Source organism: Octopus bimaculoides, chromosome 14 (genome assembly GCF_046866305.1).
Source record: "Octopus bimaculoides isolate indiv1 chromosome 14, ASM4686630v1, whole genome shotgun sequence".
Lineage (NCBI taxonomy): Eukaryota > Metazoa > Mollusca > Cephalopoda > Octopoda > Octopodidae > Octopus > Octopus bimaculoides.
This window is the reverse complement of record NC_142941.1, coordinates 30,593,028-30,607,391: the sequence shown is the minus strand read 5'-3', so window position 1 is coordinate 30,607,391 and position 14,364 is coordinate 30,593,028. Positions and strand designations below refer to the sequence as shown.

General features: G+C 35.9%; 1 protein-coding gene across 3 annotated transcripts; it reads right to left on the bottom strand.

Moving 5' to 3' along the window:
- Window positions 1-2,517: 2,517 nt before the first annotated feature.
- Window positions 2,518-14,090, bottom strand: LOC106876608 (uncharacterized). Of its 3 annotated transcripts, XM_089362625.1 has the most exons (3): window positions 11,487-14,090; window positions 10,807-11,027; window positions 2,518-8,173 (listed from the first exon to the last, which is right to left on the bottom strand). In XM_089362625.1, exon 3 carries the CDS (start codon window positions 7,880-7,882, stop codon window positions 6,767-6,769), a length of 1,116 nt encoding a protein of 371 aa, XP_089218751.1. In that variant the 5' UTR covers window positions 7,883-8,173; window positions 10,807-11,027; window positions 11,487-14,090; the 3' UTR covers window positions 2,518-6,766. The 3 variants fall into 3 exon arrangements, with proteins under 3 accessions (XP_089218751.1, XP_089218752.1, XP_014780705.1); XM_089362626.1 differs by lacking the exon at window positions 10,807-11,027 and having other exon boundaries at window positions 11,114-14,090; XM_014925219.3 differs by lacking the exon at window positions 10,807-11,027.
- Window positions 14,091-14,364: the final 274 nt, after the last annotated feature.

Sequence of the window (14,364 nt, the reverse complement as noted above, 5' to 3'; positions counted from 1 at the left end):
ATATATATATATATATATATATATATATATATGTGTGTGTGTGTGTATGTGTAACGTAGCGGTTCGGCAAAAGAGACCAATAGAATAAGTCCTGGGGTCGATTTGCTTGACTAAAAAGGCGGTGCTCCAGCATGGCCACAGTCAAATGACTGAAACGAGTAAAAGAGTAAACTGCATGTGTGTGCTTACATGTAATATGTACTATAATACATATTTACAATACATACTAAAGACAGAAAATACATAAAATTACCTTAGTATGCATGAAATAAATCACGCTGAATGGTTGAAAATCGATATTAAAATCACTTTTTATGTGTCATATTGACCCCAGTATTTGTTTTTAAGTTTTGTATTTATTTTAGCATTCGCTAATGTCACACTGGAGAGAAGTGCCATACTTGTCGACCACCGACAGATTCTTAAAAGAACATACGAGCGTGTACAGAGAGAGAGAGAGGGGGGGGATCTTCCTGCAGTTTTACCTACAAGGCATTGGTCTACCTGATGCTAAAAGACATACACTTACCTAAGATGACATGTGAGACCAAACCAAAACCATATAATTGCAAAATGAACTTATTAAGTACACAGCCATGTGTGCTTCTTCACACACACACGTGCTTTATGCTTCTTATAGTTTTGTAGGCTCCTTACAGAAACCTAGCTCATTCACACTCATTTAACTGAATGAAGAGGTACAGGAAGTCACAAAGCACTACATGGGCATGACAGCTACTGACTTCAATGGAAGGTACACACACAGTGTATGCACACACTTAGATACCTGCATCTAAGTGAGTGCATACACCGTGTGTAGAGAGAATTCCACTTCTTTGCCACATTTCCCCTGGTGACTCTGTGGTCTCTGGAACGAAACCTACAACAGTGAATGGACCATCATTGATAGGGCTTCAGCAGACTCATCCAGCACCCACAGTTGCCAACTCTGTCCCTACAAAAGACTGTTCATTCTTCACTAACCTGCAATGTCTAACAACAGGATATACAAACTCATTTGTTGCCACCAAATGAATATCAAACCCTGGCCACCGACACCCCAAATATACCAACTTAACATTGGTTGTACTTCTGCGCTGGCTGCTCCACTACCAAGGACAGGGTTCCTAACCACCGATGCCTATGCAGACCTACACAGGCTGACCTCCCAACCTTGCGTATCCTGTGTGGCCCCCACCTTTTACTTTTCATCCTCCTTCACACACCAACAAATCTCAGTCCAATGCCAGTTGTCTCCCACCACCAGGAATGCTGTTGCAACTACACTACCATATATCTGTCATGCCCACATACATAAATACCAGAAGCACAAATATATATATATTTGTACATACACATGCACACACCATGTAAAAACACATGCATATATGTTCTTCCAGACAAACATGGGCACATTCATATGTTCACATATAAATACAAGAATGTATATACTCATGTTCACCAAGCATCCATACACACATATACAGCAGGCACTGACACACAAGAATTCACATACATACACATGCATAAACAACCAATAATGCACTCAGCTTATGTATACAGTTGACACATACTCCTTCAGATTTGTGCATGCTAGTACTCACACACAGCTGATAAACACCTGCATCCATATGTACATACACCCCACCAAACACACACTTACACATCAATGAGCTAAAACTCTCAGACCTCACCCATATGCCAGTCCTCACCTGTATGCCAGCTTACACAGACGCACACCTCCCCCACCATTGTACACATGCATAGCTGACATGCATATAGATATCAGACATCCACAGCGACGCATTCATACATCTTTTATATGCACACCCCACCTTGCCATCCATGTTTCTATCAGCCTGCAATTCACTTTAAGACCGGCCAGACTCCAAGACGCCACCAGCTTTCTGTTCAGCCATGGGATCCAAGAAATTTTACTTTCTAATGCATCTGGTGTTGCAGAAATGTGATCTGCCTTGACCAACAGTAGCCTAATTTCCAGGAGCCATCTTCGACTTCCTGTATCTCTTCATTCATTTAACTGAACCTGAATGAGCTTGCAAAAGGAGCTAACTCTGGTTCACCTATCATAGTAATCTGTATTGAAACTCCTTGGTTGCTTACCTGCTAGAAATAGCAACCCAAATGCTTTAAAATCAAATCTAAATGCTGAATGTTCAAGAACCAAATGAAGGGCAGATTTTCAATCCCAGGATCAACCCAATTCCAAACAGGTATAATATGTCTATGTAGACTGAGATACAGGGATCCCAGATGGACAGACAGGATTTCACTTTTATTAATATAGATGACAGTAATTTGAGAGAGATTTGGCTACTATTTCTAACAGGTTGAGCAGCTATGTAGAAAATACCTCGTAGATTTGTTAGAGATGAAAATTAAATCAGTTTTCTCATTTACACAGGCTGTAATTAAAAATGATGAAATCATATTGACATGGAGACATTGAAATAGAATTACCATCACAGGAGAAAATAAAAGATGAAAAAAGCAATCTCAAAGTTACATCATTTATTAAAAGAGATGAAAATGAAGATAACAGTTGTGGGTATGGAACATCTGAAAAATATATAAGATATTTCCAAACATACAATTTAATTAAATTTAGCAGTCTGCATGAAAATGAGAAAATGTATGTTAAATTACTTTATCTATTTAGTTTTGATAGTGTAATCAATGAACGATTGCATCATTCATCACATGTTCCCTGATGAGTTAATCACTGGTTCACTGCCATTATGGTAGTGAGAGAGAAAAGGGAGTGTGTGTAATTCAGTGCAGAATAAATATAGCAAGGGACTTTACTCAAAGTAGAGTGCTTTATTTTTCTTGCTGATATTCAGATCCATCACTGATAAACATCAGTTAAGGTCACACATACGCGGTTGTATATATTATAATTAATACTGCAATGCATGAGAGAGAGCAATGTTGCTTCTATGAATTTTTAACAGATAAATACTTAGATCTTAAGCTAATGCTCTCAAAATGTGGTTACTCAGCCTCCATTGATCAATTGACCTTCCAGCTGCATGTAAAAAAAACTTTATTAGGATTAAGGTGGTGAGCTGGCAGAATTGTTAGCATTTTGTTCATCTTTCATTCTGAGTTCAAATACTGCCAAGGTCAACTTTGCTTTTCATCCTTTTAGGGTTGATAAAATAAGTACCTGTTATGTACTATGGTCAATGTAATCAACTTCTCCTCCCCTTGAAAAACTGCTGGCCATGTGCCAAAATTTGAAACCATTATTATTATTAGGATGATGTAGTAACGTAATCATTTGGATGTCCAACAAAATACATTGTGATGCTTGTTTCTGCTCTTTACATTTTGAATTCAACTCCCATTAAGGTTAAACTACCTTTCATCCCACCAGGTCAATAAAGTGCCAGTTAAATACTTTATTTTCTCAATTTATTCACCTAATTCTTCCCCTACATTTGAAACATTATTATTATTAAGAAGTGGCTGTGTGGTAAGTAGCTTGCTTACCAACCACATGGTTCTGGGTTCAGTCTCACTGCGTGGCACCTTGGGCAAGTGTCTTCTACTATAGCCTCGGGGTATGCTTTCATCCTCATCATCATCTCTCTCTCACTTTCTAGCTGTGAATGCCATGTATCTCCTCATCAGCAAGATATCTACTCCTATCATACTTTCACCTCCTTCAATACTACTTACCACTCAACTGAGGGGTCTTGTCTTGCAAGTACATAGTGACATCACTATGATAAAAGCATCTAATACACTCTGTAAAGTGATTGGTCCAGCAGTAGAAACGAAGGCAAATCAGACATTGGAACTTGGTGCAGCCCTCTGGCTTATCAGTTCTTGTTGAACTAACCCATGGCAGCACTGAAAAAGGCTTTTAAATGATGAAGATGACAATGATGATGATGTTTTCTCATTAAATCTCAGCTCTCCAGTTTCCCTTTTCATTCAATAAGATACTGAAGAAGTTCATTCAATTCCATCTATTATCCCTTCTTACACAAAAAAAAGAGGATTTTCACACAAATATGGTTGGACAGGACACATTTAAAGTATTCAGTTTGGTGCATTCAAGTCCCTTTCACAATGGGTTTCATGTCTGTACAGTTGATGCAAAGGACCTATAATGGAAAGAGTTTACTTTAAAACACATTGCACTCATTAACACATTAAGAAGCAACAGCAACCAAGATAATAATAATTTCATTATCAAGAAAAATCATTATTATCATTAATATGTGAGGAGATGACTGTTACTTCATTTATTAAATCACTTTCACTGGTCAAAGATGATAATCAGAGAATATATTCCAACAAAAATCATGGTCAAAGTTTTAACTTTGGAAGAACAAAAAATAAAACCTTCCCATGATTGCAACCATGGCCACATGTTTAAGACATTTCCTTAGCAACTATTTGGTTTCATGTTCAGAACTTTGGGCAAGTACCTTCTACTTCAGCCCTAGACCAACTAATGCCTTGTAAGTGAATTTGGTAAACTAAAACTGTAGAAACCCATCATTTTATATGCATATGTGTGTGTGTGTGTGCTGTTATCTCTCACTACTTGACAACTGGTGTTCAATTGTGTCCATTATAACTTGGTAGTTCAGCAAAAAAAAACCCAACTGGATAAGTTCTTGGGTCAATTTTATTGACTAAATCTTTCAAGGTAGTACTCCAGCGTAGCCATAAACCAACGAATGAAATAAAAGAATAAAAGGATATATGTATATATCTTTTTCCAAGTGATATCAACCTCCTAATATTGCATTTGTTAACTCAAAATGACGCTGTATATTGCCAATTCAGCTTTGTATTGAGGAGCAGAGGACTTAGATGCTGACATAGTTATTTGCTAAATTTTGATAACATAACAGAAGCCAGATGCCCATAGTCTCAGGTTCATTCTCACTGTATGACACTTCAAGCAAGTGTCATCCAATATAGCTCTAGGGTTCTGACTGAATTTGATAGACAGAACCTGCACAAAGCCTATCATGTGCATACAAATGTGAACACACACACATTATATATATAGTAAATGAAAGACGGAAGATTGAAGATATGAGAATTTTTATTACAATTGTTTCAACACATCTGGCATCGATCCCAAATGAGTGGGATACTTAACTGGTTCAGGAGTATCCAATGGTGCAGATGTCTCTTCAGGTGATAAATAGATATAACTTGTTAAAATAACAGTTCCACAATGTATTTTCTCATTTTGTATATATATATATATATATATATATATATATATACACATATGTATATAAATACACATATACACCACACACATGTATACACTTACATCAGACAGTGAAAATGAGTGGTGAATACATGGGTGGATAGATATTCTTTATTTGTGGGTTAACAAGGCTACCATTGGTTTCATGCAGAGAATTCTCAGCAATTATCAAACTGGCCACATTGGGATGTTGGTACTCATCTGCATCTTGGACGAAATATATATGTGTGTATATATCATCATCATCATCGTTTAACGTCCATTTTCCATGTTACCATGGGTTGGATGATTTGACTGAGGACTGGCAAGCCAGAAGGCTGCACCAGGCTCCAATCTGATCTGGCAGAGTTTCTACAGCTGAATGCCCTTCCTAATGCCAACCAATCTGAGAGTGTAGTGGGTGCTTTAACGTGCCACCGGCACGAGGGCCAGTCACACGGTACTGGCAACGGCCACGCTCAAAAAGGTGTTTTTTACGTGCCACCTGCACGGGAGCCATACATATATATACATATATATATATGTTTAACAGCCAGATACCTTTCCTAATGCTAATGCTTACCTATTTTCCAAGCAAGGGCTCTCTTATTCCACCCAGCTTCAAAGGCACAAAGCAGATGATTTATTGATAGAAGTACCAACATCAGCATTTGAACATCATGATCTTTAAATAAGAATAAACAAATACACATCACAGACATGCGTATGTACACAAACATCTATATGTGTGGTGTATGTTTACATACAAAAGGCCTCTTACTAGTTTCTGTCAAATTGACTTACAAGGCTTTGGTTGACCTGGAGAGCTAGTAGAAGTCACTTACCCAAGGTTTCTGTGCACTGGTACTAAACCTGAAATCATGTGATTGGGCAGTGTACTTCTTAATACATACATATATGTGTATAACTGAATGCTCACATTGGGCTTTACATGAAAATGCACTGAACTATGGACAATGATTTTGTTGACATTTTCCTTTCAACAAATTTTCTGCTAGCTCCACACATTGAAAGATAAGTGGAATGAAAAATTCTTTACTTGAGAAACAGTTAAGTGTTAGCAATACAGACTTGTCTGCCATGATAGCATGGAAATAAGGATTAAAGCAAATAAATGAATTCCACTTTAGAGAAAATGGAGCCAGAAAATTAAATAAAATAATTTTCTACTGTGATGGTATTTGTTTCTTCTGTTTAGAGATCAAATACCTTCAAATTTTTTTTCTCTTGAGATATTTTTTTATTGCTTAGCCAGGAAAGAAAAAAAAAGATAGTGACCGTTCTCTTCTTTATTCCTTCTGAGACTAGAGGGTGGGGAAGGAAGAGAAGTTATCCATACATTAGAGAACTAGTAAGAATTCTTGCAAGAAAGTCGACTCCACCAAAGGCACACACGGATCAGCTGTTAAACTGGGTGACAGATTTAGTTTACCACAGTTTACATAGACAAGAACCTAAACAGACCAATAGATATGCAGTCTTCAAGTTTCAGGCATGGTATTATTTAGTGACATAAATGTGTGGTGAGGGAATACTGAGAGGCGCTGCACTTGTATACATTTGTAGGGCAGGGAAAATTGCTGGAGTCATTTGAACAGTTGTTGGGAACACTGGCAATACAGATGCCACTTGACCAGAATTAGCCAGAATAATAGGCATTTTGGTGTTCTCTTCTGGTACAAGGATTTCACTTATTTGGGCTGGCAAAGAGCTTTGATTGATTGTAAGATTTGTTGACTGGTTCTTAACTATTTCTTGTTGAGGTAGCTCACATTGGTTGTTGACTTGGTGAGCATTAGTGCTTTCTTGTTTACAATTTGATGTTGAAGAGTCCAGAAAGACATATGCTGTCTCTTTGTGCGTTTTATCAGATGGATCACTGTCATTGCTACTATTCCTTTGGGATTGTTGATGGCACTGAGGCAGTGATGGTATTGCAGGGTTTAAATTTACTATTAACTGGTTGCTTATACTCATTTCAATGTTGTCCAACTCAGTTAATTCTTTAGTTTGAGCAGTAAAATTAGGTGGAACACAACTGAGCTTTCTTTTACCCTTGCTCAACTGATTGTGCTTTACTAATCTGTCACGCCTACTGAATGCAAAACCACATATCTGGCATTTGAACGGACGTTCACCTGTATGTATCCTCCGATGTACTTTGAGATGGTCGCTACGAGACAGTGCTTTGCCACAGATATCACATTTGAATCTCTTCTCACTCAAATGTGATCCCATGTGCCGCATGAGGTGATGATTCCTAGAAAACGTGCAGCCACAAGTCTCACACCTATATGGTCGGACACCAGTGTGAATTGTTTTGTGTAGTTTCAAGTGATCTCTTCGTGACAGCATTTTGCCACAAATGTCACATGTGAATGAATGAGGATTGCTATGAGACAATCCAACAGATGATGATGATGATGATGATATTGATGATGATGATGATGTTATTGATGATGATGATGATGTTAATGATGATGATGATGATGATGATGCAATGGCAGCCTGTGGAGTGACCAATATTCCATTGTGAAAGTCATTTTCAGACACTCTAACCGTATTTATGTTTGATTTGTCAATACATAACATGTCTGCATGAAGTTCATCTTTCATCGCTGAGTTATTGGAAGAAATGTCACCAGAAAGTGAAAGATAGATATGGTGAGAAGTCTTTTGAGAGTTGTCAGGTAAATTAGTATGATACTGGGTTCGATTTCAAATGTATTGTTGCTATTGATGGTTGTATTAGTGCTATCGTTGTGAATATGGATGTTGCAACAGAGTCAGGGTTTGTTACAGTACAACACATCTTGGTTCCTGATGTTTTTTCATTGAGGTAACTTTGTCTTTGAGATGGATGAACTTGTCAGCAAGGAGGATTATATATCTCATGCCTGCTTAAGACTGAAATGAAACAAAAACTCAATTAAATCAATTAAATACAAAAACATTGTCATGCAGCTATCTAGAAGTAATATTTCATTAAAGATTATAAACACAGTTCACAAATATTGGCATAAATTTTTGTACATTTATCAGCCAGTAAGGAAGCCTCTTAATGGTCACTCAACATAATAGTAACAGTAAACAAATTTCCTTCAAATTACACTGTCACCTTAAAAAGAAATTCCAGATGGTTTAGACTGGAACATTTGTGATTATAGGGCAGTTGCATCAAGGCTGACCAAGGATTAAAAAACATTAGCACCTACACAGGTAAAATATAATTTATATAAATATTGAAATCTCTTACACAAAACATTACACACAATGACATGTAGCATTATAACTCATGTAGACAGCCACACTTACGTCATTCCCTACCACCACATATAGCTCATATGTTAACACCCACATCTGAAGTAACACTTCAAACTGCTCATAGTAATGTGTCACCTCATATGCAATTTGCTGTAGCTAATCTCTCTGATGGAAATCACTGGGCACAGGCTGTATATCTAATCATTTTCTATCCCAGATTTCACAAAAGAGAATAAGTCACTTTGTATTACATTACCATCTGATATTCCTTACCTCTCATATCATTAAATTATTTGAGATGACCTTTTTCCTTAAGTCCTTTGCTCCTTATAGGCCATCAACAACTTTTCTCCACTTTTCTTGACTTTGGGATGTTTTTGCTGCTTCTCTCCAGTTTGATTTTTCCTTTTCCTTTTTGGACTTTGCTAGATCACACTATGCTGAGAAGGTCTTCTCTCATATTTTGCTGATTCTGAATTGTCATCAATGCTTCTGTATTTTTTATTTTTTTCTAGGTAGGGATGTTGATTCTATGCAAACCCATTTTTACTTCTGGGAAGAGATGGTCCATATTAATCTGGCCTCTATTCTTTAACCTGTACAGCGTTGGAGGCCATACCAAGAGCTTGTGCTCTGCTAGACATAGCTCTCAGGGCCACTGATACACTCAAGCCATCACACAGCAACAAGGACTGGACTTTATCGGAGATTTGAGGTGGTAGTAAGATAAACAATAACTGAGTTTCTAGAGGTCAACAAACTTCTAAATCCCAACCAGCATTGTTTTCACAACGGCAGAGACTTTCTTACAATATCTGCAGCACTTTGATAACATTTTAAATGCTTAGGAAGAGGGTTCCAAATCATTGCTTCAACAGATAAAGGTGACCACAACATTCTATGCAAAAGCTATCTAATATTGGAGTTAAGAGGAAGCTACTGCAGTGGATTAACCAAACATGCTGTGATCAACTGAATCATTAGTGGTATCCCCTAAGGCCAATGGTTCTCAAAATGCCAAATACCAGTCTTTCCACTAAATATTAGTGAAAAATTTTGCCACTACCACTTTATTAATGAGAAGATCAAATAGTTTGCATCCTGATAATTCTTCTTTCTTTATAATAGTGTTGGACAAGTTTAAAACAATCTCAATTTTAATTTTTTTACTCCCTTTTCAGTTAGGCCCACATGTCATCATTACATACATGAGACCATAAATTCATCAAACACAGTAAAATAAAATTTTTTACAGAAGTCTAGGCCCCAGAAAATCATCAATGGATTTAATGATTCAACAGAAGTCCTGACTTAGATGATATTATTTAATGGATGGAGGGAGTGGAATCTCCAGCATGTTACTATAGGAAGAAAAATTTGAGTTCATCTCCTTTAGAAAAGTGAATTTACTTAAACAACATTATCTTCTCTTGAGAGAGCCTCATGTGGTAACAAATAATGTCAGTCTTAGGTGTACTGCCAACAATAACAACGAAGTCAATAGGATTTGCTGATGTGCTCTTGGATCTTTAGTAGGGTGATAAGAGGAGGGTTGTGCAAGGAGGTAGTCTAAGACTTTCCAACATTATAAAGGTTGAATAAGGACAGAATTTTCCACTTTAAGGATCCTGATGCTATACTTTTTCTCATTATATTTATTTCCTTGATATCACCTTGAATACCGTTACCAACTGTGAGCAAAATATGATAATTGAAGCACCCGAGAGACCAATTATCAAAAAATATGTATATATTAAGGCATTTATGTGAATATATATTTAAATATAAAGTATATTCAATTAATTGTATGTGGTTTTAAAATACATAAAAATAATAAACATTGAATAAATATGTAGAATCTGATATATAACATATTTTATTCAGACTGATTTCGATGTTTTGCCAATCGTGGTTCATCCAAATAATTTGAACAAGCTGCAGTTGGCGATACTTAGAAGTTACAGTCGATAAAATCATAATGCACACATACTTGTGCGTGTATGTATATGTATTTATGTATGTACACACACACATGCGTATATGAGTGCGTAAATCAGTTCACAACCGCGGCTCTCAGGGCCGCATACGACCCTAGAAATTGTATAAAAAATTAAAATATTTTGTGTTTTGTAGAAGTATAGCCAATTCATTGCACATAGAATTTAACAATAAAATTTTATATGGACCTCACCCAAGGGGGGGGGGAGGTCCACTGAGTTAAAAAGATACATAGACAAACAGCGATAATTAATAGATTGATTTGAAAATATATTTACCTCTAAGTTAATCAACCGACGTGTTGATTATGATATATTCGTTGAAACAAACTTTACATGCCTATCGCATCTACAAAGAAGGTTTCGTGCAAAATCGTCCATGCTTTGTAATAGATACTAGACTAATGGATACTAGTCATATTTATATATATATATATATATATAGTTTTTTTCTATTAACAACAGTCACTTGAAAGTTGCTACAACAGCTCAATGAAAATCTGAAGGGTAAAAGATATATATTAAATCAGGGAATACAATATATCATGCAAAAATTAGTTTGTTTGTTTGTTGCATTGACACATACCAAAGACATATACTATAATTAGTCTGGAAGAGGGCGAAAAAGAAGAAAGGTGCAGCATTCATGCCTTGTCCAAAGAGCAATTAATGAATCAAAACAAAGCAAGAATGAGAAGAGGGCAGGGAAACAAAGTATGATGTGTATGTACGTATGTGAGCGCGCATGTATGCTTGTATGTATGCATGAATGTGTATGTATACGAGTATGAGTGTGCGCGCTCGAGTGTACATGTGCACATGTGTGTGCGTGTATGTGTTTACGCTCGTGTGTATGCGTACGTGTGCGTGTGTGTGTCTATAACCTTTACGAAGAAAAAGTAAAAGTATTTTTTTAAAATGTTATGGTAAAGAAATAATCAACTGAAATCAAAGATTACTTTTAGTTGGTCTCACGACTTTTCGCGTGTCGACGCTTTTTAGTTTGGTGAAAACATTCGTATTATACATCAACGCGTACTAATGATGGTGAGACTTGTAAACATAAAAATCACATGAAAAACAACACAAACAAATGCAAGAAAAACACATCCAAGGGAGATAAGATGGCGGACTTTTTTGTCTCTAACAGTAAATCTAATTCATTAATTATAAAATTTAATAGAGGAATGCTGCCGTTCGATTTTATTAAAACAGTTAACGATGAAAACAAATTAAAATATGGGTGATGAAAGTTAAAACATTCCAATAAAATTCTTTTTTTCTGACTACTGCAAATGCAGTCGGGTTGTTGTGGAGGATGTTTAGCCCCCGGTCAGGCGTTGTGACCATTCCGACTTTTCTTTTGACAGTTATGTATTATCCACTGTATTCATCTTTTTTATTAAGATTGTAAGACTCCGTCTTAGATTATATTCAAATGTTGAATGATTACAGAGCACAAGAAAACTATTCTTTTTACTATAGGCACACGGCTTGGAATTTTGAGGGAGAGGGTTAGTCGATTACAACGACCCCAGTGCATTTATTTCATCGACTTCGACAGGATGAAAGGCAAAGTCGGCCTCGGCAGAATTTGAGCTCAGAACGTTAAGACAGACGAAATGCTGCGAAGCATTTTCCCCGGCATGCTAACAATTCTGCCAGTTCGCCGTCTTCAAGCACAAGGAAAACTATGACGAATGAGATAATTAATGAGTGGAACAAAAACAGGCCACATTCATATCTCAGTCATTGATTTTAATGTACCTCCACGTACAAAGATAAAGGCGAAGCCAAAATCTTTTGGCTTTTGCAAAATGTATTGTGTCAAAAGCTGACGACAAACGATTGCAAAGTAACACTTTAGTCATTAAAATGTAAAGCAATGATGCTATCAAGGTAGGATTGTCAGATTAGAAAATTAGATATACGGGACACTCTTAAAATCTCCCTCTATATAAATTTATACATGTCTACACACCTAGAACAATATGTTATATAAAAGTCGAGACATAAGTTAAAAACATAAAGCAATTATTTTAATGGGTTATGAGAAAAACAAAAGTAAAATCATTTCAAAATTATTTAATACAAGCTAAAAATAAAATAAATTCTGTTAAAGTGAAATAATTTGAAAATATTTCTTTAATACAGAAACAGAGAAATAAAAAAAAAATCTGTTATATCGAAATCATTGTAATTTTTTTAAATTTAATGGCAAATAAGGACAATATAGAAAAAAAATCTTTTAACGTGAATGCATTTGAATATTATTTTTTAAGACAAGCAATAACTAAAAGAAATACTGAGAAAGTGAAATAATTGCAAAATTCAATAAAGACAATAGAAAAATGCAAAAGAAATAATGTAGAAAATTGCTATCTAATGCAAACAATTCAGAAAATAGGCTAAAAAGTTGTGTTTCATATGAAGAACATGAAAACAAACAAAACTGATAAGCTTATATGCAAAATTTTCTTAAAAGACTACGCGAGAATGAAAACCATTTTTCATAGCACAGTTTGGTCTTCCATTAATCAGGCTTGATCTGCATCTCTTTAGCAAGGAGTTTTTTAAATGTTGACCACTGACAGAAAAGAATGTTGTCAATTTTTTATACCTTTGTTCTTTAACACTAGACAAGGCGATTCTACATGTTCCCACGCTGGGAATGTATCTAATAACATCCATGTAAAGTTATCAAAATTTTGAAAAGGCAAACCCATTTCCTTAGGTTGTCATGGCAAGTGCCGTAGTAGTTATCCACTTCAAGACGTAGTAATTTCTTTTTCTCTTCATATTTGACATCGTCAGCAATCCGTCACACTGAGAGGAATAAACTTTTTCATTAATTCTTTTCTTTATAACTGCAACGAGTTCTTTAAAACAACCAAGCACTTCAATAATGCTATTTTCTCTCTATTCTATCTTCATAATCCTGTTGCTAAAAGCATATTCAAAACTGCGAACAAGATATAAGTAGGCTTCGTTCAGCGGATTATTGAAGGACTCTACAAGAATTTGAGGGACCTTTTCTTCAAAATAAAAAAAAAAAGGATTCTCTCAACTGCTCTTATCAAGGAAAGCCAACGAGTTTTAGAATGTGAGAGAATTGAGGCATACTGCACATCAACGTACATCTTCTGAAATCGAATAGTATAACTGCTAAAGCATGAAAACAATATAACAACAATTGCTTCAACATCAACAGAAAGAACATTGGCTGCGGTATGAGCAGAATTGTGCAGAATATAGGCTGGACATCCAGCACCATCTATCGATTCATTCATGCTTTCCTTGAATTTTGAATAGACTTTATTTGTGCCAGTGCGCAAACGTCCACCAAAATTAGTATTTGTGTTATCTCTACTAAAAGCTATGCTTTCTTCACATCTAGTCCTAACTTGACGAGGCTCTCTCTGCAGAAGCTTGCTATTGTTTCCGAGGTCTCATTTGGAGGGATTTTAACTTTATCAGTAAAACCTTTTCACGTGAAAAACATTGCATAATCAACGGGAAAATTTTCTCAGCGTTGTGATTATTTACACCTGTAGATATGCTCTAAAAAAGAGTTATTTATATCTTTAACAATCCCCGCAATAGTGTATGGAGCCATAACATTTTTTAATATTGCAGCACATTTAATCTTAGCACTTGAAAAATTGCATGCAATTTTAGAATCAGGAAATACTGTTGGTAGTAGTACGTTCGTACAGTCATTTGAACACAGTATAAAATGCCATTGCAACTTCTGCGGCTATTATTTTACTTTCTTCATCTATGTTTTTCTTGATCAAGAAGTTTGTTATTTTACCAGCTCCTTTTGAAGTAGAGGGA